This window comes from Thermobia domestica, chromosome 9 (genome assembly GCF_964235325.1).
Source record: "Thermobia domestica chromosome 9, izTheDome1.hap1.1, whole genome shotgun sequence".
In the NCBI taxonomy this organism is placed as follows: Eukaryota; Metazoa; Arthropoda; class Insecta; order Zygentoma; family Lepismatidae; genus Thermobia; species Thermobia domestica.
Window position 1 is genome coordinate 20,725,996 of NC_137462.1, and position 26,979 is coordinate 20,752,974.

Sequence of the window (26,979 nt, forward strand, 5' to 3'; positions counted from 1 at the left end):
TATTACATCACATCCAAAACAATATTTCTAATATATTTTGTGAATATTTCCCTAGATTTACTTTCCGGCAAGCATTCTCAAAATATAGTCTCGGTAATTTTTAAAATGTTTTACGAACTTTTTTGGGAAATATTCGGAATACATTGGGGAAATCAGCATGGAAATCTCCAGAGAAGGAAAACCTTTTGGAAACGAAGGAAAATATTTTCTTGTGGTTGAGGAAATATTCCTAGCTGTGTGGAAATTAATTTCTTAAAAAATGTAGCCGTTATATATGAAGTACTAACGATGGGATATGCGGCACTAGCAAACACTAACGATGGGATGTGCTGCGCTAACGAGGAACTAGTGACAGATGAAATCAAACTTGTGGGTTGCCGTCTATTTCATCCCACGACTGCTGCCATGATGTTACCAGGCCAATAATGGTTCTCTTCAAGAATGTAGCTGTTATCTGTGAAGCAGAAACGGTTGGATATGCGTCACTAACGAAGCACTAATGGCGGGTGTAATGAAAATTGTGGTCTGTTGTAGGTTTAGTGGGTGACTTTTGGCATGAATTTTTGAGAGAAATTCGGAGTTTGTAAAAATTTAGCTCTTACTTGTGGAGCACTCTGAATGGGGTACGTAGCAGTAGTAATTGCAGCACCCTATCGAACTCTCGATTATCCAAATCGGAGTCCCCATGGACCATAGTGAATGAATCAGGGATGCTTTGGCCGGGATTGCGTCACCTATTGAAATTTTGCTTATGCTTATTCAGGGGCCGCACACTGGTACGAATGAGTCAGAGGTACCTTGGCCCTGCTATGACGTCATTGAATTGCGAGTTTTGGATCAGAGGTCATGATGATTCTTTAAATTTACTGAAAATATGGTCTTGATGATTCATTACGTTATGAAATAGTACAGGTTTATGAATGCTTTTTTTATTTTCGTTCCTTTTTATGGCATAAAATTTGAAGATTGTTATATCTTTGATGAGATGGACTAACACGGGTGCAAATACAATCTTTAGTTTTACGTCCCACGATTATGCCGTTTAGGCTAAAGGAGACGGTGACGATGAGAAAGGAATGAAAGTGTGGGAGAAAATTGGAGTATCCCGAGCATAATGTTGCCCACCACAAAACTATTTTCACGGGGTTTGAACTAGGGACTCCATACAGCAGAGGCGAACGCTCTACGACTGAGCCACAGCACCTCTACTGGTATGAATGAATTAGAGGTAGTTGGTTCGAGCTAATATGTTCGTTTGACGTTACTGAACTGGGATTTTTAGCTTGGAGCTTATGATGGCTTGTTTCGTTCCCTTTTATGGGTATAAAATTACCATAACAAGGTTTGATCTCTTTCTTGATGACCTATTACATTATGAATTAGTAGACCCCAGTAATAGTATAAATAAATATTAGTATTAATATGAAACTCGAAAACTTTGGAGTTCCTTTGTGGCTAACCGATTAGCGTATGCGCCTTTAACGTGGGAGACCAGAGTTCGCTTCCCGGAAGGAGCTTATGCGGTTCGGATTTCACGTCAATTAATAGGTTCTATTTTCGCTGCTGAATGGGACGTTAAACTCAAAATCAACTTAACTCGAAAACTTTGGGAGGAATACTTGATTTTTGGTTGTTATCCCTTTGATGAGATGGACTAACACTGGTGCAAATGAAATCTTTAGTTTTACGTCCCACGATTATGCCGGTTAGGCTAAAGGAGACGGTGACGATGAGAAATGAATGAAAGTATGGGAGAAAATTGGAGTATCCCGAGCATAATGTTGCCCACCACAAAACTACTTTGCGGTGTTTGAACCAGGGACCCCATACAGCAGAAGTGAACGCTCTACCACTGAGCCACAGCGCTCTCTACTGGTGCGGATGAATTAGAAGTATTTATATTGTGTTCGTTTGTGGATTAAATAAAACTGTTGGAAAGATTTAAAAAGACTTTTTCTGCATTGACTTATAATCATATCTTGAAAAGGAAACGTCAACTATATCGTGTTACATATGCTTACGTATTTGTTGTCACAGTATCGTTGGCATTGTTTGTTCGAACAAGTACGATGATTATTTGTCAAATAGTGTGTAATGGTTTACTTTGGAAAGATACAGGAGTTCATTTCATAAGACATGGGTATATTGATGCATCCTTTTAAAATTTGACAGGGGTCCACCCCCCACCCCACCCCCTTCAATTCAAGCATTTTAGGACCTCAATATGTATCATGATAAATTTCGGTGGTCCTTTCATGCGTACAAAGTAGTACAACCATGTGTTCGGTTATTGACTTAGTCCGTTTCCTTTGATGAGTATCAATGATTTTGGAGCCTTATTACGTTATATGATTATTTGGAGGCGTACTTAAGATTATTCCTTAAATTTGATATGTACTTCGGGATCCATTTCGTTTCATCTTAGGGGTGAATATGGATATCTTACATATGCTGATTACTATGTTATAGACATTGCAATCGTCCTGAGTTCGATTCTTGGTGCTAGTTTCAGGTAACTTTAAGTTTAACGCCTCGCAAAACGATGGTGATGAGAAATGGTAGGATGAAAACAAGAGAAAACATCATAACCTTACTTGGTTGTGAATTGAAGCAGAGATCTTACACATTAGAGACAAGCGCTGAGCTACCATACTCCATTGAAAAGTTTTAGTTTGTTGATTATTACGTTATAAACATTGCAATCGTCTGAGTTCGATTCTTGGTGCTAGTTTCAGGAAAAAGTTGAGTTGAACGCCCCTCGCGGCTAAGGGAGACGACGATGATGAGACATGATAGGACGAAACAAGAGAAAACATGAACTTACTTGCTTGCAGATTGAAGCAGGGACCTCACACATTAGAGACAAGAGCTGAGCCACCATGCCCTATTTGGTGTGAGCAATTTTACGTATGAAAAGAAACATGGACATGTTATATTACATTAAACATTTCTGCTTGTTGTTACGCATACGAGTTTGTTGTGAAATTGCAGAATCTGCTTTTACGAAGAGTATAATATCAGTTCGTTTATTGAATATCTCTAAGAGGTGTAAAGGAGGAACGATTCCGGACCTGGTTAATAACATTAATTTATATCGTTATTTGTTCGCAGATTAAATAAAAATGATGCAAAGTTAAAAGAGCTTCTTCGTGCATTGGCTTATAATCATATGTTTAGAAGCAAACGTCAGCTATATCGTGTTACATGTGCTTACGTATTCGTTGTCAGTATCATTGCATATTGAACATATACGGTATTTAATTGTCAATGGTTTACTTTGAAAGGATATATTTATTTTGAGATGAATAAAAAGGGATGGGATGATGTGATTTTGGACCTAGTTAGTACCTTTCGTATCCGTTGGTGGATGAAATAAAAAGATGACTCTGCTTAAATCTGATTAGTTCATTGTTCGAACGATTTTTTTAAATGCTCAGCGTTTGTTGATCAGTAAGCGCTTCATTGATGGAAACAATGTTGCCAGATTTTGAAAATCTAAACTGCTCCGATTCTTTTTGAAACGGTTCCGCTTAGTGCAAGAATTTTCAAAACTAAAAATTTTCAAACTGAAAAAATTTTACTTTTCAAAACAAAAAAAAATTCGAACTAAAAATTTCAAATCAAAAAAATTTAAACAAAAATTGTCAAACAAAAATTTCAAACTAAAAGATTTCAAATAAAATTTTGTAACAAATTTTGAAAATTAAAAATTTTAAAACAAAAATAAACTTTCTGGAACGAATTTTTTTTAATTTAATTTTCGAACTTAAGATTTCAAACCGAATTTGAAAACTAAAAACTTTTCGAACCAAATTTTCAAACAAATTTTTTCGAACTCAGAAAGTTTCAAACCTAAAACTTGCAAATCAAAATTTCAAACTAAAAGTTTTCGATCTAAAATTTTGAACTAAAAGAATTCGAACTCAAAGTTCTCACTAAACATTTTCGAACTCAGAAAGTTTTAAAATCAAAATTTGAAACTCAAGTTTCGAATTAAAAATATTTTCGAACTACAATTATCAAACTCAAACTTTTCGAAAATCTTAACAGAGATTGAAAGTGATCACCTAAACAGATTACATCGTAGATTGTGAATTGTTGCTAAATTGAAAGTGCAGTCAGTATAATGCCTTTATTTTACTGATTTGAATTTAAATTATCTTGGAGAAGTATTCAGGATTAAATTTCATATATGATGATGAACCGTTTGGCTAGTCATTTATTTTGTAACGGAACATTGAAATGAAGTCTCAAGCTCATCTCATAAGACAAACTATCTAGTCAGCCTTAACTCACAAATCGTTTCGCGAGCCAAAGACCGTTTATGCCGTAACTTTTAGTAATGTAACATAGTTTATGGTATAAGATTTATATTGTCTTGAGAACGATTGAGTTCGTTTATGTAATGAACCCGTTGGCCAGCCGTAGCCTGATTTCACATCGTAGCTCATGAAAGCAATCTTGTTGTAGTTGTTTTAGCCGTGACCATTTTTCTGGACATAGCCTGTACGATAACCAGGAATGAAATACTACTTAGTTTAGCGAAATAAGATGAAACCTCAACCATCAGATGTTAAGACATCCTGCGATAGAACAAACAAAAATGTGTGTTTCCTTACCTGGAGTCGAACCTCGGATCGATTAGAACTTTAAGAAAAGGACATATTTCGTTTAGCACAGCGATTCATACCTTATGAGCTGGGAACTCAGGCCTCAAAATCGACGTCTGCTTAGTTGTTAAAAGCAATGAACAAATTTTCCATTTACATTGCCAAACACTTTAAATATTAAGTCAGCTTCTGTTATATTGAAATTGCATAAAAAAAATCACATGCAAAGGCGAAGATGACGAAAGAGTGGAGCGGCTTCTTGCACAAGTTTCGTAACGAAATGAATTTCATTACTTTAGTATCATAGTTTCTTTGTCATAGATGAAGAATGCAGAATTTGCAGTTTTTCTTTATGACATCATTCAGCTCTGTCATATTGCATTCTCTCTTTAAATTGTGTTACTGGTGCTTAGTTACTAAGATATCAGCCCTGTGTTTGTAACATTGAACTTGTCATTCACTGCAATAGTGATTACCATGTTACCGAGTGATGCTATAATGTTGCATTGAATCCAATTTTTCTGGTACAAGAGGTTTTCAGTTCGATTCCTTTAGAGTGCTTCCCGTCGTTCTCATAGGATTATCAGTGAAATCATGTTACTTATTTCATGAAAGATCTTGCCAGTAGTGAATGATGCTACATTGAATTCAATTTACTATGGTGGAAGAGCTTCCCTCATAAGATTGTAAATGAAGAAAGAAAAAAAACCTGTTACGATACCATGGTTCGGCTTTCCTTGTGTAAAAGAAATGCACGATTTATCGTTTTGATCTCATATTGTTTTGTACCGTGGTGCTGTAATACGAGTGATTTGTATTAAATAACATTCACAAGAAGATCGATTCCGGATGGAAAACAATTTTGTAAAAGTGAACAAAATCTAATCGCCAAGTGCATCTAATGCGAAAAGGATTCTAGTTTGATCAGGGACGTAGCTAAGGGGGGACCCGGGGGGCACCGGCCTCCCCAAATCTTGTCTTGGCTCCCCCCAAACATGTATTTAAAATTATGTTACAAATTTTTTTTATCCGACAATAAATGAAAAAAATATCCATAATAAACCGAAATTATTAATACTTCTAAGAAAAGATTTTTAAAAAAATCTATTTATAGGTATTTCTTAAATGTTAAAAGTGAACGGTAATAACTTCTACACCGTCATCTTCGTTAATATTACGAGGTTCTTCCAGCCCTTAGAGTGATTACAGCCTTACAGTCGTCTTGAAGTACTAAGGCTAAAAAGCTATACGAATGCACTTTCTATCACCGACTAAGGAAAAAAAAATGAAAAGTCGATTCGAATCAAAGGCTAGGAGAATACCTCTCCCATATTGCTGGGTTTTTCACCATAGTATCTTATACTTTAATTGTTTTACGAGAAGGTATTGAGTGTAGATTTACTTTCTTATTTTTATTATATTTAACAGCGATTCTGGCAAAACAAAGGAGGTTAGAATATGTAAACTATTTATAACCTACCTGTGCTGGCGCTGGCAACTGTGGCTGAGCGGGAAAGAATCTATTTTCTTATCGAACATGGAATGCGCAGTGTTAAGTTTGCTATAGGGCTACATGTGTTCTTGAAATTAAGTTAAATATAGAGAGATTTATAAAATCTGGATTTTATTTCACACGTAAAAAGTGATAAGCTATTGGTGAGTACCTGCAGCGAAACTAATAAGGCGCGTGTTGTTGCTTAGGAAAATATTCATTCGGACAGTATTGATAAGGAAGTTGCTAGCATCTCACAGCAAAACATTCATGTGAATGACTGCTTTCAGAGGTCCAAAGAAACTGGAGATGTCCTGAATCTGCAAAACCACGCATCTAAAGAAGAAAACTACCAGTCGAGAGTGCTCAAAGTGTATAGTGGTGATTGTGATCCATTTGGGTCGATAGGGATTGGCTTTCCGAGGCAACGATGAAGATGACAACAGTTTAAATAAAGGGAATTTCTTACAGATATTCGAGTTGTTACGGCGTTTTGACTCTTTTTTTTTAATTATACAGCGTCAGAAAATATCACTTATTTATCCCCAGAAATTCAAAATGAAGTTAGGCCTTTCTTGTGCTGCGGTGAGGAAATCATCAATGTCATTGTAAGTGCAGCTGCAAAATTCAGTGTTATGGCTGTGAAACACGAGATGTTAATGTTTCTGAACAACTTAGTGTTTGTGTGAGATATGTGAAAAATTCTAAACCCATAGAGCACTTTTTGAAATTTGTTAAACTTCGTGAGGTAAATGCTGAATACATATCGAAAACAATTATCAAAACTTTGGCTTCTGTACCGGTATGTGTTAATAGGGACTCAAAATGCGTTGAGCAAGCTTACGATGGGCGGAGCGTTATAGGTGGTGTGCAAAAGTAATTTCGGAAGTCTCATCCAATCGCACTGTATATCCATTGCAATGCACATCAGTTAAATTTATTGTAGAAGTGTGTTCGTTCGAAAAAGCAAATACCTTTTTATTTATTGCAGACTTTACATAATTATTTCTCCGTCGTAAAAGCTCATAGACGAATACAGCAGGCTCAGACAGCGTTAGGTTTGGAGCAGTCCAGTATACCTGGCCTTTCAGGCATTCGTTGCACTTCACATGTTCATTCACTGAATGCTATGGAAAAGAATGATGGAGCTATAATCTTTGCATTAGAGGGAAAGGATGCTAAGAAGACTACTGAAGCTGAGGGTATTGCGAACAAACTGAAATCATTTGCAACTGTTTCATGCTTGATTCTTTTTAGTAAGATCTTGGGAATTCTACAGTGGCCTGAATAATTTTCTACAAGAAAAAGATATTACCCTAGCAAACGCCCAGCTACTTATTTGTTCAGTTGTTGAAGCCATAAAAGAACTTAGAACAGAGGAACATTCATTGCGTCTCTACACTGAAGCATAGGAGTTTGTCAAACAAAATGGTGTAGAATGTTTTAATCAACCAAAGAGCAGAGAAAAGCGAGATAATAGTAGTATAAAAGATATTCTGGTTTCGGGTAGTATTCCAAAGAAAAAACACAGGGTTATACTGAAGAGAATTTTCGTACAGAACTCCTATATCCAAGGGTTGACAACATTTCGAACAAATTTGACAGACGATTCTGTAACGAAAATATATCTGTAATTCGTGACATTCAAGCGTGTCATCCTAAATCAAAACTGTTCTTGATGAAGGAGGCAATGGAAGAGTCTGCTACGCAATTCGAAATAGATTTTCCACAACATGAATTCATTGTTATAAAAAAAAAATGTAGAATCTCTTATAAAGGAGAAAGAAATTACAAATATCTCGGACCTGCATGCTGCTCTGCCCAAGCCAATTTTCCTCTAACTACGAATTTGGTGGAAATAGCCTTGACGCGATCCAGGGGAGGGCGATCGCACCCCCCAGAAGAGGAAACTTTCTTACTTTATATATATAAATAAAATCTATCCCAGAGTTTGGAGCCCTTAAAAGTTGCATTATGACCCCCCCCCCCAGAAGTCGGTCCTGGATCCGCCCCTGACGCTACCTGTGTCATCCGCTTCTTGTGAGTGTTCTTTGAGCGTGCATAAAAGGTTCAAATCATATCTTAGTTGTAAGTCTGGTTAGGATAGAACATCAGCGTTAGCCGCACTTGAAATAGAACAACAGATAGCCTCTAAGCATGAAGAAGATAAAATTATTGAAATATTCGCAAAGTCGTTGCATAGGCGTTACAGTTTGTGTTCAGCAAGAAATTTGTAAATACAGTGTGGCAAAACGTTGTCAGATGATGCAAGAACAACATAAAAAATAGTGTTGTAATATTAGGCCAATATTTTACCAATTATTATTTTATTATATATGTACTTCGTTGATTAGATTTTTTTATGTTCACGGAATTTCAAGTAATTGTAGGCCTCTTGGATATTGATTTATGTTTGAGACGCACGGAAGACGTTAACGATCTTGTGAACAATAAAATGTACTACACTATAACAATTACGATCACATTTATTGACCGATTATCATCAATTCCGTGCTCGGCTGCCAACCGAGTACCCTAAAATTTATGGTATGTATGGTTGTATGGTATGTATGTATGGTAAAAGTTATGGTAATAGGGCATACATACGGCCTTTTTGTGGCCAATAACCATGAATTTTGCAGTAATACTGTAAATTTTAAGGTAGTCGGTTGGCAGCCAGAATTGACGGTAATTGATCAGTAAATGTGGCCGTAATTGTTTACCGTATATATAATGGAAGTCAGGATCTTTGAAAAACATGCTGAAGTTTGTGAATGCTTATTAAATGTACACGATAGCTAGTTGAAATTATACTGAAGTTTATTAGTCTAGTATATAATGTTTCTTCAGAATATTACATTTTAACACTAAAATATACATCTAGACAGCCTGTGTGTTCAGTTTAGGTAGCCTGATGGAACTCATAGCATTTTTTGGGTAGTGAACGTCTGTTACTATATTATTTGTAACCATTTTTTTAAGCTACAAATTATATAAAGGTACAAGTATTTGTATGAAGTATTGCGTTTTATAACGTCCTTGCATAAGTAAACATTATTAATACATCATTTTTACATTATTGTTTCATTATCGCATTTCGCAGGAGAGGTTCACATTTCTAACCCCCGAAAGAGTAGCTAAAGTTTAATTTAGGACAATTTATTGGTGAGTTTTCCAAACGATATTTTCCGCGAATTATTTTGAGTACTCTCTCTCTCTCTCTGTCTCTCTCTCTCTCTCTCTCTCTCTCTCTCTATATATATATATATATATATATATATATATATATATATATATATAATATGGATTATTCCATTTGCAAATATGGCCCCCCCAAACTCAGAACTCTGGCTACGTCCCTGAGTTTGATCCTGCTGACGTTCACTATTTTAAGTGAAGTTTTTATACGATAAAAGTACTGCACGAACAGTCTGTGCCTACTGCTAAACCCTAATTACATTTTCATTGAAATCAACATAAGTAATATATTTGTATTTAAAAAAATTAATCAGTATGTACTGTAATAAACAACATTGTGTGTTTATGTGTGTGTCGTGTGTGTGTGTGAGTGTGCGTGATGTTAGTCTAAACAACAGTCTTTTTCATGAATGGTTTTTAAATTATTGTTGTGGTATCTGCTACCCGAGAAAAGCTGAGGCCTGCAAAATGATCTTCCTCAACTCAGTGACCTTGCTTGTTTCATGTTAAGTATATCATTATCTGTTTTACGCCGTAATGACTCAATGACAGAGGTTTGTAAGGTCGCTGGTTCGATCTTAGCTAACGCCAAGTTGCTTTGTAGTGAACAAAAAGCCGTGTGCGTGAGTTTTCTCAGGGTTCTCCCCACTATATTTATTCCATCATTACATTTATTTCTCATCATCATCGTCTTCTTTAGCCTAGTTAACATAATCGTAAGACGTAAAACTCAAAGATTTAATTTCATTTCTCTGAACCACCACGAGTGTTTTTTGTTCTTTTGATAGTACCGAGGACATAAATCTTGTGTTCCTAGACTGCATAAGACGTGAACGATAAAATCTGAACCACCATAAATGTTTTATGTTGTCTTAACAATATCGAGGCTGTATAGGACGTGGACCTTCAGTTCAAAGTGAAATTCGAATCATCATAAATGTAACTATAAACACCAAATATTTGTTTCTATTTTACGTATAAGATGGAAAGCGTTTATGACTTTAGGCTGTATAAGACTTGAACGTCCTTCTGTTGGTTGTGTACTTAAACCTGTAATAATAACGCAAAAATCGAACCTGGACTTAGCCACTGAAATCTCAAATGGGCTTAAAGAAAGATTTTTTTTATTGTAATGCATTCAACCTGGAAAATGCTGATTAGCACCTTGTCCTTCAAGTGACAGGTAAGGAAATACTTCCGTGCTTGACGTTACATGAACGAAATTCTGTTCGTCTTAGCATTTTGTTCGTTCTATGCTTTGATCAGTAAGCTGTTATTCGTTTCATACAAGTTCAAGTGTTAATGTGGCTAATATTTATTAAATCACGTCTTAATGGTCGCTAAACTAAGTAGTATTTCATTCCTGGTGATCCGTAATTGTTAAAATTCAGACGTTATTTTTGTAGCACTAACGATTGGGTTTGCGGCACTAACGATGCGTGAAATCGAAATTCTGGCCTGCCATAGTTGGCCTGCTAAGTTCATGGCCATCAGAACTATATTATTTATTTATTTTCTTTACTATTTATTTATTTTCCCTAGTTATCTGCTTCGTGTTTGAGAAAATAAAAGTACTTCGAAACCTTTAAGGCTAAGAGCACTAAAAGAAGTAGGAAAACAAACGGTTTCACGCCCATGATTGAATTTATGGTGTTCTTTTCAAAGTTTCTATCAGTCAAGGAAATAACTTATAAACTTTTAACAATATGTGTTTGTTCAAGAATTAAACTTCAGGTTCACTCATTGGATTTATACAATGGCTGAGAATGCAAAGGATGAGAGTTTTGCTCGCAAAATATGATATCTTTATAACTATGTCGCAATGGTATAGCGATACAGCGGGGTTAACTACTTCTGGAGCGACATGTTACTCATTTTGTAACATGAAAATATATCACACAATATTAAATTTAAATATTAAATGAACAACCTTTCGCCACACTCGTTACGACGAGTCTTTAATTTATATACTGTTTACAACATGTTCGGATATATTGCCAATCATGCATTCATACTTCTATTATTATTTTTACATATTATTCCACTATATTTCTTTTCTCAACACACACACATAAGGAATCATCAATTTAATACAACACATGCATGAACAAACCTTTAGGCTTTCATAACCATAATACTTTTATCAAAATCACCTAAGTTGCTGTACACTGTCCATTCTTTCTTCTCTATAAACACCAAAGCTGCCAACCTCAGAGAAGAAACTTACCTATTTTCGTCTTTAAAATTATTGTTTATTAAAAATATTATAGTATATTCGTTACAAAAGTGATAATTGTAGAAACAAATGTAACACTACTAATAGCTTTAATATATATTAAACTTATCTGCTAATCTTTGATAACACCAAATCGCTCTCACTGTGCTCATAAACTTTCATATCCTTATTAACACTATTCTGAACAATATTTTTACGCATTCGTAATCGTAATTGAATTTAAAGAATGCCTGTATGGTTGTCATTTGCCAATTCTCAAATGGTTATTGATTTATTTTAGAGGAATTGACTGGTAAAAACCTCAGTGTGTGGGTGTTTTATAATTATTTAATGCATATGTTTAATTTGTTTGCAAATATCCAAAAACTGCAACAAAAAAAAGCATTATAAAATTATCGTATATTCACCTATGATCGCCAGGATATTGTAATATGTAAGATTGTTTAAATTGTCGTGTGATCGACAAGCATGATCGACCTTTTCCGTCCAGGAAACAGCGAGGGACAGTCATAACTATGCAGGATAGGAAATTTAATCCTAATTCTTAATAAGTGAATTCTGACGGAATATTCAAGGAATCAAAAATAATATTGCTATTATAGAGCGATAAGTGAAGCAATGTTCTTTCTAGTTTCTTTTCTCAATTGACGACTTAAGGAAGCAAGTTACTTTGGTCGTCATACTACTGAGAAGGAACTTCTGTCGTATCACATTCTACTGTGAGCCTGAATTTGCAAATGCAAACAGGCATTCAAAAGAAAGTGACGTCCTTCAAAGACAAATTCATTTTATCTCTGAGGAATCAGGATCAGTCGTAGTGGCCGATAATGTGTGGCAAGATATGGTTCACAATATGTAGTGTACTAATTGACTTTTCAACATCCAGGGGCCTAGAAATACTCCATCAGACATATATTTATTGAAAATAGGTAAACCGATTACACGAAATATAGTGAGTTCTTAGAAACTTAGATAGATGTGAAGGTTTCCTGAAATGAAATTATAACTATGATTAGCAGAAAATTAAATCAGATTAATTTTCAATTGAAGGATTTCAAAGTGTGTTCCAATCTAATTAACATGAAATTAGAGTTTGGGGAAATATATACAAAGCTAGTTACTTTCCATTACAAAAACAAAGAGTAAGAATGCCAGCTGCTATCCTGTAAAAAGACAACTTCAAGAATATTTTTAAAAAAATCCTTTATTTCAATTTCTCTCTTAATTCTACTGACATTTGTAAAGAGACACTTAGGTGTCGTAAGGTAAGTATGAGAGAGTATAATTATGAAACACGAAATAAACAAACTTTCCTATTAAAATACATAGAACTACATTAAAGGAAAAAGAATATGTAACAAATACAAGTATATTATGGTTAACAATAACATTCTTAAAGATATAATGGATCAAGATTTCGTAGCTAAATTCAAAATGCAACTTGCGACACATTCACTACAAGTGTTTTTACTCGAAAGAAGGACATACGATTTGCAATGTTGAAACTGACATGTTCTAAGCTGAGGAATATGGATTGTAGTGACATACAAAATGTGCCATTATATCAGTTGCATTATTCTGACGCCAAATTTCTCAGCTGGAGTATCTTCCCTTCTCATCTGTTTTCGACTGCTTATTGAAAATATTCACAACTAACCTCAGTATATAGAAGGTCTCTTCGATGCGCTATGTGAGAACGCGCCATGCCGTAGTAACAGGAGCTCACGAATACAAAAACCGATATAACATTTCCAGACGTACTAAAGCTATCTACGGTAATTGCGATTTATAAGAAGGGAGAGCAACATTGTACAGCTAGTTATCGCCCTGTTTCGTTAGTCCCCATCTTTTCGAAAATTATCGAAAACAGTATAAAATACAGTTATGTGGTCATTTGGAACAATTTAATACAATAAGAGATTCAGAGTTTGGATTTAGGACCGAAAACTCTACGGTAGATGCTATAAACTCATTACTAAACAAAGTTTTACAAGTCTTTGAGTCCAGAGGATTTGGAAGGGCCACATTCTGTGACCTGAGCAAGGCTTTCGGCTGTGTTGATCATAATCCTTTTATTAAATAAACTGGTGTATTATGGTGTGGGAAATACTGGTATAAATTTATTCAATACTTACCTTAAGGCTAATACACAAGTGGTGTGCGCGGGAAGGGAAAGGTCACAAGTTGCACAGGTTGTATATTGTGTACCGCAGGGCTCAGTACTTAGGCCTTTGCTTTTGACTATAATGGTTAATGATTTACCAAATTGTGTAAATAGTCACTCAGTTTTTATACAGATGACACATTTCTCAATATTAGCCACGACTTGGAAAAACTAGAAAAAATCACAGAAAGTACATTATCTCAAGCAGGATCATGGTTTAAAACGAACAGTTCTTTCCTTAATGAATGTAAAAGGAAACACAAACTACAGTTTAAGGGGAATGGCAAGCGAGAACAATTTGGACAATGTAAAATTTTTGGGGCATTATAAATTATAACAAATTATCATGGGACTGCCCCATTCAATATATTAGAGGAAGACTTTCTAGAGTAATATATCTGATCTAAAAAATCATAGAAATCAGGTACAACAGAACTATGTAAAATCTACATATTTTGCGTTTTTCAAAGTATTTTTCTATTATGTATACTGTTATGGGGAAATGGTATATTACGTTCTGTTGTTACAAAAAAAGAAAAATAGTTTTGAGGATAATGATGTACCAAAGAATATATGCCATTGTAAACTATTATTCATGAGATTAAAAATAATGACGTTAATAAAGTTGAAATGAAATCTTTGAGTTTTACGTCCCACAGTTATGCCGGTTAGGCTAAAGGAGACGGTGAAGATGAGTAATGAATGAAATGGTGGAATGAAGAAAGTGGGAGGAAACGGGAGAACTCCGAGGAAACCCACGCACGCGGTGTTTGTTCACCACAAAGTTCACTTGGCGGGGGCTGGGATCGAACCCGCGACCCCAAGCACCAGAGGTGAACGCTCTGCCACTGAGCCACCGCGGCCCGTTAATAAAGTTGTATGTATACACAATGTGTTGATATACATCAAGGGCAAAACGTGAGAAATACACTATAGGCATGATATACACCAGGCACGTAGCCAAGAGGGGTCTGGACCAACCCCCTTCGAGACCATAAATGAAAAAATTAAGGAAGGATGAAACAAAATGGAAGTAGAAAAAGAAGGATCAGGGTTAAAAAATAAAATGGTTTCAAATAAGGAGATGGTTTATCTCCATTATTATTCTATTTAGTTATGAAGTGCTCAATAAGAGAAATCAATTATATTAACACTCGTATGCCCGGAAAGGCTCGCCTACTTCAATGCCCAAAGGAATCATATTGACTCCTTGAGAAAAACAATATATCTTGCTGTTGTCTTATATTTTTTTTAGTAAAAGTATTATTGTTATCAGCTAGTTTCTTTTCACTAGAAGAGGAAGAATATTATATACGTTATGGACTCTAGCCTATTGGATTTAAGAAGATATCGAAGTACTTTATACAGTAATTTATCATATAAAATGTAGTATCATTATCGAAAGATATAGTTAAATTTTTGTAATATGTGATATATCAAAATAAGTATAGTGTGATATTATAACAGTATAAATACAAAAGATGTAATAATGAATGGGCGATATATATATCGTCCACTAAACTAGAGTCCATAACGTAAAATTATCAAAAACATTTTTTTTTTTTTAACCTCTGGGCTTACACAGCGGAATTCACACAAATATACTGGACTTCAGCACTGCAAGTACCACACTGCTTTGTGGCATCTAGCATATGAGCCAATGGTGCGATTCTTCTTACAGTTCTTTTTCACTTGACACTATTTTGTGGGTCTCGCTTCAGGTGATGTCTCTTGCTCCATGTTTGCACCTTCTTCACAGTTCTCAGTGTGAATGTCTTTTTTGTTTATATTTGGGTGAGCTAGCTCTCTTGTAAGAATGTTCGTCTCTCGATGTTCTATTCTATCCTGTAACCTGCCTGTAAAAGATCCACGCATTTATGGTGCTAAATTAAGAGTATTTTTGGAAAGAATGAACTGGCCACCTTCTTGTACTAGTTCTTACGGAATATTTTCTTCGCTTTTAGTCTACTACGTCGACGCCATACTTGGTATAGTTGTAGCACAACGGTCTCGGGAGTTTCCTTCTTGTTCTCGGATTTTTTCTTAGCCTTACCTTTGTAAACAGTGAGAGTCATTTCATCAGGCATGTATACCTTCGTAGAATATAGTTCTGATTTCATTGTTTCGATAGCGACTGGTACTGCAGGTCTCAGTTTATTTCCTGTTCCAAAAGGAAGAGTGTTTATGGCTCTCAATTTCCTAGCTAGATGGAGAGAAGTAAAATAATTATCTGTAGTTACATTCCTTCCCTTGCCTACATAGGGTTCCATCAGGCGCATCACTACATGATCAGGCAATCGTTCTTCTCTACGTGATTCATCCTTTCCTACGTATGGAAATCCGTTGCAAATGTACTTACTTTCTTTCTTAACAACCAGAAAATATTTTTGTCCGTACTTGTCGGGTTTTGCTTACACTGCGTAAATGGGAATCTGGCTTTGCTGGGGAAAAGCTGTTGGTCGATCGTGATGAAATAACCATGCCTAAAACACGAAATACAATTTTCTATGAACCTATTGCAAATTGTTGAAATCAGAGCGAACTTATTTGTTTTTAGTTGTTCAGAACGATTTTATTTTTTATCAAAGCGCAGAAAACGTAATATTTCACAATAACGGTTTCTTGACATCGCTTGTTAATATAACGCCACACCCCAATCTTTCGTCAACAATGAGTGCAAGGGTAATTTTCTAAGACCTGATACTCCTCGTGCAAACATTATACCTGTAAATGCCTCAAGCTCCTCAATAGATAGTTTGAATTCGGTTTTACCTCTTTGACTGTGAGCTTCAGTAACTCTACATTTTCTAATATGCTCAAGTATGAAATTGTCTAAAAACAAATGCCATGCACTGGCAGGACTTTCTGGGGTAGGCTTCTATTAGAGTACCCTGTTGGACCTGGTGCTTCTTTTAGAACATTTTGCTGGCATCGCCTACCGGTTCTGTGATTGCGTGTAGTAATTAGCTCCTACTCGCTTCCATCACGAGAAATCAACTTGGTTTCACTACTGTTGACAGGATCTTCATCTTGATCAGTACTTTTTGTGCCTCTTCAGATATCTTTTTCCTGTCCTCTGCATACACTTGAACTACTTTTCTCAGTACACTGAACGGCTAAGTTCTCATGTCTAGATTAAAAAGAGAATGTTTTCCGTTTAGCAATTGGAGCTGCCTTGACATTAGAAAAGAAAGTCTCCGATTTGGAATCATTTTTACTTGACGAGTCCACTAAAGATTCGTTTGATGGTCTATAATCCTCATCCGATTCTAGTTCTTCGTTATCACCAAAGTTCAACTGAATCTCCGGAATGTTACAAAGTAACGCAAGAATTTGTTGATCGCTAAGCTTGTTACGTCGTGACATTGTGAACTAGCACAGCGTTACCCACAAATAACAATCACTTGCACTAAATCACAAACTTGTTTTGTGAGAACAGTCCACAAGAAGTTCAACGCCTGTAAAGCACACTGTTGCCAATAAGGAAAAATATCCACCATAAAATTTATAAAGTCACTAAATGATGCACAGATGCTGATTATGGGCCAGTCCTACTACTTCCTGGTAACAAGATGGCTCAGGAAGTAGTGCATAACTGTGAAAAACTGAGAATTACTTCTGTGAGCAGGGTATATTATCTGACAGTTATCAAAAAAATATCAGGGGATGGTACGACTGGCATTTTAAAAATTTTCGGGAGGTAAATCCGCCCATTAGAGCACCAAAAATTTGTAGAAACATGTTTCCGCAAACGCGATGCTTTGGTGATAGAAGCTGCCGAATTTTTTGACACCAGATATCCATTACATGAAATTTTGTTCCGTGTAATATATATATATATATATATATATATATTACACGGAACAAAATTTCATGTAATGGATATCTGGTGTCAAAAAATTCGGCAGCTTCTATCACCAAAGCATCGCGTTTGCGGAAACATGTTTCTACAAATTTTTGGTGCTCTAATGGGCGGATTTACCTCCCGAAAATTTTTAAAATGCCAGTCGTACCATCCCCTGATATTTTTTTGATAACTGTCAGATAATATACCCTGCTCACAGAAGTAATTCTCAGTTTTTCACAGTTATGCACTACTTCCTGAGCCATCTTGTTACCAGGAAGTAGTAGGACTGGCCCATAATCAGCATCTGTGCATCATTTAGTGACTTTATAAATTTTATGGTGGATATTTTTCCTTATTGGCAACAGTGTGCTTTACAGGCGTTGAACTTCTTGTGGACTGTTCTCACAAAACAAGTTTGTGATTTAGTGCAAGTGATTGTTATTTGTGGGTAACGCTGTGCTAGTTCACAATGTCACGACGTAACAAGCTTAGCGATCAACAAATTCTTGCGTTACTTTGTAACATTCCGGAGATTCAGTTGAACTTTGGTGATAACGAAGAACTAGAATCGGATGAGGATTATAGACCATCAAACGAATCTTTAGTGGACTCGTCAAGTAAAAATGATTCCAAATCGGAGACTTTCTTTTCTAATGTCAAGGCAGCTCCAATTGCTAAACGGAAAACATTCTCTTTTTAATCTAGACATGAGAACTTAGCCGTTCAGTGTACTGAGAAAAGTAGTTCAAGTGTATGCAGAGGACAGGAAAAAGATATCTGAAGAGGCACAAAAAGTACTGATCAAGATGAAGATCCTGTCAACAGTAGTGAAACCAAGTTGATTTCTCGTGATGGAAGCGAGTAGGAGCTAATTACTACACGCAATCACAGAACCGAATATATATATATATATATATCATTGAATGAAATTTGATATGCCGCCATTGATTTCTGAAGAATATCGCCAATTTTTCATTCCTACAAATGATTTTTTAAATGGATTCTTTGCGGATGCAACAAGCAGCCAAACTGACTCCTTCGGGCTTCCAAGATAAATCATGAATTTCCCCGCACAAATATTATTGTTAATTTATGTCTCTTGCTGTGCAAATACTTACAACAAATTCATTAAAACTCAAGGAGCCGATTTGTCTTAAATAGTCATTCAAAAGAAATACGAAAAAAATTAATTTGAAAATGAGTCAGTAACTCCTCGGGCATCCGAGTGTTAACCACGACTTAGAGCTGAATGATATATATACGGACAATGCAAATCTGATAGTGGATGATGGGAGAACAAGAGAAAGAAATGCAGAGGCCTTATTAAACGCTTTCAGGGACATGAGTGTAGAAGTAAATGCAGAAAAAACTAAACACATCCAATTTTTCCGAGATCGTAAGACTGGATATTATCGATCCATCAAAATATAATAACAATACACTCCCGTTGAAGACTACTTTCCGAAACCTTGCCTCTAATGGTATGTGTAAATACTACATAATCAATCATGATGAATAACAGCACCTCACAATACACAAGGGAACAGTAAAACATTAATGCTTTTCTGGGAAAAAGTAATTAGATGTCATGTAGTGTTCCAGTTATAACGCTTTGCCTTACGCCATGTGGAAGAAATGTTTCACCAACATACCGTACCTTTTTCGTGATATTTTAAGCTGTTCTTCTGTACAAATCCTCTTCCGCATTTATCACAAGAGTAAGGTTTCTCTCCTGTATGAATGAGCATATGCCTTTCAATTTTATCCTTTCTATAAAATCCCTTTTTACATATATCGCAAAAATAATGCTTTTCTCCTGTGTGAGTGAACAAATGTATAGCTAATTTATCTTTCTTAGCAAATCCCTTGCCACATTCATGACAAAAATAACACTTCTCTCTTGTGGGGTAAGGCTTCCCTCTTATGGGATAAGGCTTCCTTCTTGTGGAAGTGCACAAATGTTTTGTCAAAATATGTTTTTGTAAAAATCCTTTGCCACACTCCTGGCAATAATAATTTTTCTGACCAGTATGAACATACATGTGACTTCTCAAGTGTTGCTTAAGTCTGAAATATGTGCCACATTCGAAGCAGAAGTAAGATTTCTGGTCTGCATGAATCAACAAATGATTTTTCAACGAAGCTTTCTGAGGAAACGATTTTCCACAGTCCTCGCAAGAAAAAGGCTTTTCACCTGTATGAGTCACTATGTGTGTAGTCAATGTATTTTTACGTCGGAACTGTTTGCCACATTGGTGGCAGAGATAAAGTTTATTGAATGTGTGCTCTAGTAACTGTTTCCTGTAATGAGACTTTGGAAGAAACTGCATTGTCTCTTCATTGGAACATGGATTTTTATCTAAATTACTTACTGATGTTGGCAAAAGACATTCCCGTAACCGTGTATTTTTACAACCTTTTTTGTTAGTCCTCTTGTCTACACCAGATGATATGAGAATTTTTGTATCGGGTTGATGGTAGCACTGCAACTTTCCATCATTAGAGATTTGTTCTTCACAATATGATTTTATTGTTTTGCTATTTCCTAAGTAAGAATTTATCTCACAAGGACGCATTACAACGTCTCTTAACAGTCTAGAGCATTCTTGAGAACTACTGGCACACCTACTACGAGACGAATTAGAAATCCTGAAAAATGTAGATATTAGACGATTTTATATAACCTCTGCAATAATTGTATTAAGTTCAGTTAATTCTTATACACAAAATTGTTTTGTTATATAAAGTGCATCTTTCTAAGAATATTTTCTTTTATTTTAGTTTCAAAGCCTACGTTTTCGACCTTGTGCGTAAATTAGATAACGAAAAACGGAAGATCTTATGAAAGGATCGAAGAAAGGATATTACAAAATGCTTTCTAATCAGCAAAATCCAAATACAGACAGATAATGGTTGCAATTGCTCAGTACATCCTGAAACTGCTGTATCATTATGGAGTGTCGTTGATAATCATAAGTGAATTAAAATATTTTCATTTCTTTTAATGTGATATGTAAGTAATGTGTGAGACTCCGAATTCAAATATTGTGGGTAATGTTTCCGATACTAGTAACTTGACATGAAGCGATTGGAGTTATATTATCACAATGATGATCCTGGGGCGAGGACCACCAAATTTTATAACAGCATAACTTGTTATATACACGTCCTCAGTCATATTTTTATCTATATTATATCACTAAATTAACTCCAAACACTTTATGTTGCGTTTAGATTTATTAACTTTATGGTGCACAGAATTATTGAAATTAAATACACCTTTTAATTATACATACATACCTTATATGATGGTTCATGAACTTTTACATCATATATTCACTAAAAAAAAAAAACAACTCAAAAGATTGTGTGCATATCCCTTCCTTAAGATGGCCCTGGAATAATATTTTATTGATCATTCGTCGTCATGACAACCTAAGAACAAAACGTATCAAATTAACATATTAGAATTAATTTTGATTCTATTTCTTTTTTCGTTATTTCTTGTTCCAACTAGTTAGAGCATAGTTTGAAAATTACACATTGCCCAGAAGTGTAATAAATTACACTGAAAATACAAAGAAATCGTTACATATGGCGCCCGAAATATAGGACTTTCTTTTATTGAATTTACAAAATAAAAGAAAAGAACCCTGGACCGTTAAATAATACATATTAATCATTGCGTTTTTGAAGCACCTCGTATATTTTAAAATTACAAATCATATAAGTATACATATATCATATTTATTTTTATAACAATATTATTTTGATATTTATTTTAAATTTTATCATTGACTTCATTTATTTTTCAACGACGATAAGTCACATTCGAAATTTGATTTGCAAGTTATTTAATTTTAAGTTCTTTTTCGGATCCATTAAATGATTGTTACAAGTTAATTATTTACTTCGTCATAATGAAGACGGTTTTGAAAGAGATACATTTATTGTATTCATATGGTTGTTCTTTGTACGAAAATGGATCAAACGCATATATATTCAACAATAACATTTAGGTAAAACATGTTAATTAATATCAAAGCAAATACGATAATTAACTTCTTATTAAGGTCACAAATGTACAAATGAATTATCTTCATAGAATTCAACTAAGGTATGAATAAGAAACAAAATCATAACAATATTTAAAGCGAAGTAAAGAAAAAAAGACAATTGAATACGATTTTCTCGGATGCCGTAACTTTAGCTTAAGTTACATGACCAACAAATTCATTCAAATTGCATTGCAAATCATAAATCGGGACAGTCTTGCGCCTTACTTATTTCTATAGTTCTTTGTTTCTTATTTTAAGAATTTGTGCCATCTATGGAATTTCTACGAAGTCCAATTCGAGGGAAATTAAATCTAATCAGTACATGCTTCTTAAGTGTACGATTACTATTACGGCTGCTACAAAGATTAGGGTCGGTTAGGCGACTGCTGTTACTAATAATGTCAGGTTCGGTTATCTTACGGGCACAATTAGGTTCCGTTTTCATTCGTTTCGCTGGTAGCGAGATGTCTTGCCTCCTAACAGACCTGTACTTGTCTTTCCACAATATTCACGATAATTTGTCCTACCACGGTTTTTGTTTTCTCTGTGATTAGATTCGATTACATTACCGGTACATACAAACTTAACATTACTTTTGACATTGGTACCACACTTTAATCTCACATGAACTCATCGAATTTGATTTCCATTAAGGTTAGTTTGTATCAGGTTAGTACTGTATTGCACCATTGATGGAGTTCAAAATTTTCAATGTCATACTTAGATGATTGAAGTTAACGCACTTCATCACGTTCTGTAAAAACACAATCTGATTATTGACTATTAACATTTTGGTCTTTTCGTTGAATGAACATTTCAATAGCTCTAACTCAATCGAACAATCACTACAATCGTTGGTGGAAACACACGCTCTCTTTCTAAATTTCACGAATACTGGAATCAATTTTCTTCCTGCTACATGTCCTATATTTGTTCATTTGTTCACCAAGATGTCTAATAAGGTCAGCTAGGTCATCCCTATTACCACTTGCTTCAAATATATTTTCACCACTAGGAAGACTAATTTTGATATTTCTAGAAATATTTGTGCCACTCCTTAACAATGTATACTTAGTATTGGTGTTTCTTTTATCAAAACTGAGTAACCTTAAAGCCAATCTGTACACTTAAATTTTATTGCTTAGGATTTGTCTACTGAACTCCATCCAAATCTCCTAAGGTCCTGGCGGTAAACTACCAAATTTATATAACAATGATGCTCCTGCGGCGAGGACCAGCAAATTTTATAATAGCATAACTTGTTGTATACACGTCCTCAGTCATATTTTTATATATATCACAAAATTCAATCCAAACAGTTTATGTTGCGTTTAGATTTCTTAACTTTATGGTGGCACAAAATTACTGAAATAAAATACACCTTTTAATTATATATACATACTTTATATGATGGTTCGTGAACTATTATATCATATAATAACTAAAAAAAATACAATTCAAAAGACTGTGCATATCCCTTCTTTAAGATGGTTTTGGAATAATAATGTATTGATTATTCGTCGTCATGACGGCCTAAGAACAAAAACTCATCAAGTTAACATATTAGAATCAATTTTGATTCTATTTCTTTTTTTCGTATCAGCATCTGCTTCTTCTTCGACTAACTAGTTAGTGCATATTTTAAAATTATGCACTAGCATAAATTGCTCAGAAGTATAATAAAGTACACTGAAAATACCAAGATCTCGTTACGATATGTAAACAATAACATACACTAGTCAAGGAAACAAATTAGTTTAAACGGGCACAGCACTCAGTATGTTGTACCTGTTGAACCACACTGCATTTGAAACGTTTTTTGCCTTCATATTTTATAAAGATAGGTTTTATATCCTTAAGTTTCTACGAAGAGAAAAAAAAAGTAAAGTTCCATTATTTTCATTTATTAAGAAATTGTTGGTTTTTGAAAATTAGAAATGTATGACGAGGCACTGCAAACAACTTATTAGCCTAAACATGTTTTCGGAAGTACCGCTACATCAAATAAAACGTACCAACTCTATATAGCACAAAAGTTACAATTATTACAAGTGCTGTGAAAGTTATCAGTCGAAGATTGACAAGGAAGGAAATCAAAATAGGATATCAAGATACATTGTTTGTGTATTGGACAACAGTTTCCTGTTTTCTGACCTCGAGTATTATATGACTCACAAAATATTTAAATCGTTATTTTTTTTACGATTTTCACTATTCACATGGAAAGAGCATTAGTGCAGCAAAAACGGACCATAGTTTTATCAATAATCATTTGCTACAGAAATATTTTTATTGGTAAGTCCATCTCTGTCAAATAAGATAAATGCAGGGAAAGAGTTATTTTCCAGAAATATTTAATTCATTTGCAAGTTATATTGGTTTGTGACAAAATCAACTTGCAAACAGAGCGTTCTTATTAGCATGCAAATGCAAGATTTTTGGCTTAGATTCAGAAGTTTGTCCACGACTTACTGATATCAAGATGCCCGTTATACCCGAAGGTGTTTGGAATAAATAAATATGTATGAAAATATCAACAATTTTTTGCAAGTATGAAGAGTTTTAATACTACGTGGTAGTTAATCAAAAAACGTACTATTACATGTAATACGGATAAAATACTTACATTTATCTAGAAGTACTGATGATTTACCAACTTTAGCACCCGAAAACTTTTCAGTTGCACTTGAGAAGAATAAATAATATGAATACTTCCTTGTTTGTATTGAGTTAGTATGTATGGAGTTAAAAATTTATCCACGAATTATCCCGTTAAGAGCCGGAAATTGAATGACTTCTTGCAAAACAAATTGATAAGAAATACTGTACGAAAATAATTATGAACACGTTGGATAATAAAGATTAACTAGTCACTTAAATTATTAGGGAATTCTTGAAAAATGCATTCCCTCCCCACGTGTGCTACGTTAAACAGAGAGAAAGTGGACGGTGGTGCATACATGTTCTCAGCTAAGAAAAGATATGTAAAAATTGCACAATACCTATGGTCATGAGTATCAAATTAAACATGCTGTCATGCACTATTCACTACAAATTTGCTGCTGTTCTTAAATCATTTTAAAGCGTAATTATAATAGGAATTCCTATATAGAATTTGACAGAGTTAAAATATGTCTAATTTTGAACGGGACAGTCCAAGTTTCAAGTATTTGTCTCGATGTGCGTCCTACGGCGTTACTGTTTTTAAACAATGAAGTTGGCAAGAGAGGTTTTTTACGGATATTTTATGAATTAATACAATATCGAAAGTAGTTACATATTTTACTGTTTTGTTTCTCTGTATTAAAAAAACGCGCGCAAAATCTTTGTAAGATGCAGAACTACCTCAGCCAAACTTATGCCTATCCTGATTTTAAAACTGCATTTTTTAATTTACTCAGAATTTGTCTAAATTAGTAGGATACAAAGACATTTTAGTTTGAACTACACCTAGGGTCTAAAGCTTTTTGAAGTAGCGCTTCCTTACAGTAATTCAAATTAGATTAACCGTCACAAAACTGTTTACAACTAATTACATATATAATTTAAATAGTTACCTATCTTTTATTGCAAGTGCCTAACCTATTAAATTTTTACCAGAAGATTTATATAAAGGAAAATATAGCAAAAATATACTTATTATTTTACTTGCACTTAGTACTCACTAAATTCCGACCACACCTCGACAAAATAGTATCCAGCTGCCGTGCTGATTGTTTAACCACCCCGACAAGTAGTATTACAGAAAAAGAACGCACTCGAAGTTCCATGTTGGTAGAAAGCATATTGTTATAATGGGAGGTGGACAGGATTTATCCCTATTTTAATAAGGCATAATTGTGGGTATTCGAGCAATAGGTGCAACAATAAGCCAGACAGCCACACTTGTCGAATGTGCTCTTTCCTGTGTAGTGAATGTGTACAAGAGTGGGCAGAAAATGGGGTAACAGTCACCATGAGACTGAACCCGGGTGGTACGAAATTCAAAACGTGAGGTGAGTGTAGCGTCTAACAGCTCGTCATAGCCAAATGAACCATTAGTGTCCAGGTATTACGTAGCCAATACAATGGTGGATGCATAACACCCATATTCCCATATGTCCGTTTGGGAAAATGGTGTGCTGGTCTGATAAGCCACGGTTTCTGGTACTCTCTGGCGGGTGTCTGCGTGTGTGGCGTCAGCAGCACGAAGTTATAGATCCCTCGTACATGGCGCAAACCGTACAGGCAGGTGGGTACGGCTGTGTAGTTTGGGGATGCTTCTATTGGCATGGACTTGAACCGTTGGTGTATGGACCACAGCAAGACATCCGTTGTCTAATTGGAAGTGTTAGAGAATCACGTACACACTAGAATGGAACACTTCTATCCACACGGAGAGAGCATTTTCCAGAACAAAACCGCACAGTGGCACCATGCCAGAACTCGACTTGGTTGGTTTAAGGAAGATTCCACGGAGCTGAAGCGCACCAATTGTCCCCTAAGTTACCGGAACTTAATGCTATAGAACATATATAGGATGTTACGGAACGAAATCTTTGCACCATGACTCCTGTATCAAAATGTGTCTCATTATGGGATGCCATCAAGAGTATATGGTGTCAGATCCCCGTGGAAACCTATCAGGAACTACCAGAACCCATGCCATGCCGTCCACTGAGCAAACGGTGAAGCAACAAGGTAATAGACAAGTGGTCGCAATTCAGTGAGCACTTGGTGTATAATATATTAATGAATCATTTTATGGTTCTTAATAATACGTTGTTTAAACAAATCGGGGTTTTATTTCGGATGGAATGGCAGTTGTTGATCAAGATAAGTCATGCCCCCACGTGGTCTGTATAGTGTGCATAAGAAGGTATTTATGACACTGCTTATTTTACTTTAGACATGAAGATTTTAGAATTGATATTGAAGAAATTGTTTTCATTATATGATACTAAAAATGGTAACATGTAAAACAGCATTTCTAAAGTCCTTCATGCACTTAACAGCACAATCATTGTTCTATAACATTTAATCATTTGTCTTAAAACTTACTTTTTTTCTATACTGCAATTTATACTAAATTAAAAATAAATGTTATAGAACAAGGATTGTGCTGTTCTTATTGAAAAATTTTACAGTATTACTGTGTAACTGTGGTACCTTTTAATTTTATTATTGGTTTGCATTAGTATTTACGAATATTTCTATTCTTTCAGATTGGTACAAAAGCTAACGAAGGTTAATGAGGTTGACTATTCCCGGAGCTCACTACAAGCTGTTTCGTTGCTATGGTAGATCCAACAGTGCGTTCTAGAGGTAAGAAATCAACTCTAGTCTTATATCCTAATACTCCTTTTTATTTGCGTTAATTGCGCATTTAGACGAG

The 26,979-nt window shown here is 35.0% G+C and overlaps 1 protein-coding gene across 6 annotated transcripts in view; it reads right to left on the reverse strand.

Moving 5' to 3' along the window:
- LOC145694449 (uncharacterized) overlaps positions 1 to 26,979 on the reverse strand; it is a 103,648-nt gene that overhangs the window by 59,689 nt on the left and 16,980 nt on the right. For 2 of the 6 annotated variants that reach the window (XM_081770701.1, XM_081770702.1), the window contains exon 3: positions 18,236 to 20,196. The exons of 2 other annotated variants lie outside the window; for them this stretch is intronic. In XM_081770701.1, coding sequence (XP_081626827.1) covers positions 19,188 to 20,196 — 1,009 coding nt within the window. In that variant the 3' untranslated portion in view covers positions 18,236 to 19,187. 2 more of the 6 variants (XM_081770705.1, XM_081770704.1) reach the window with 2 other exon arrangements.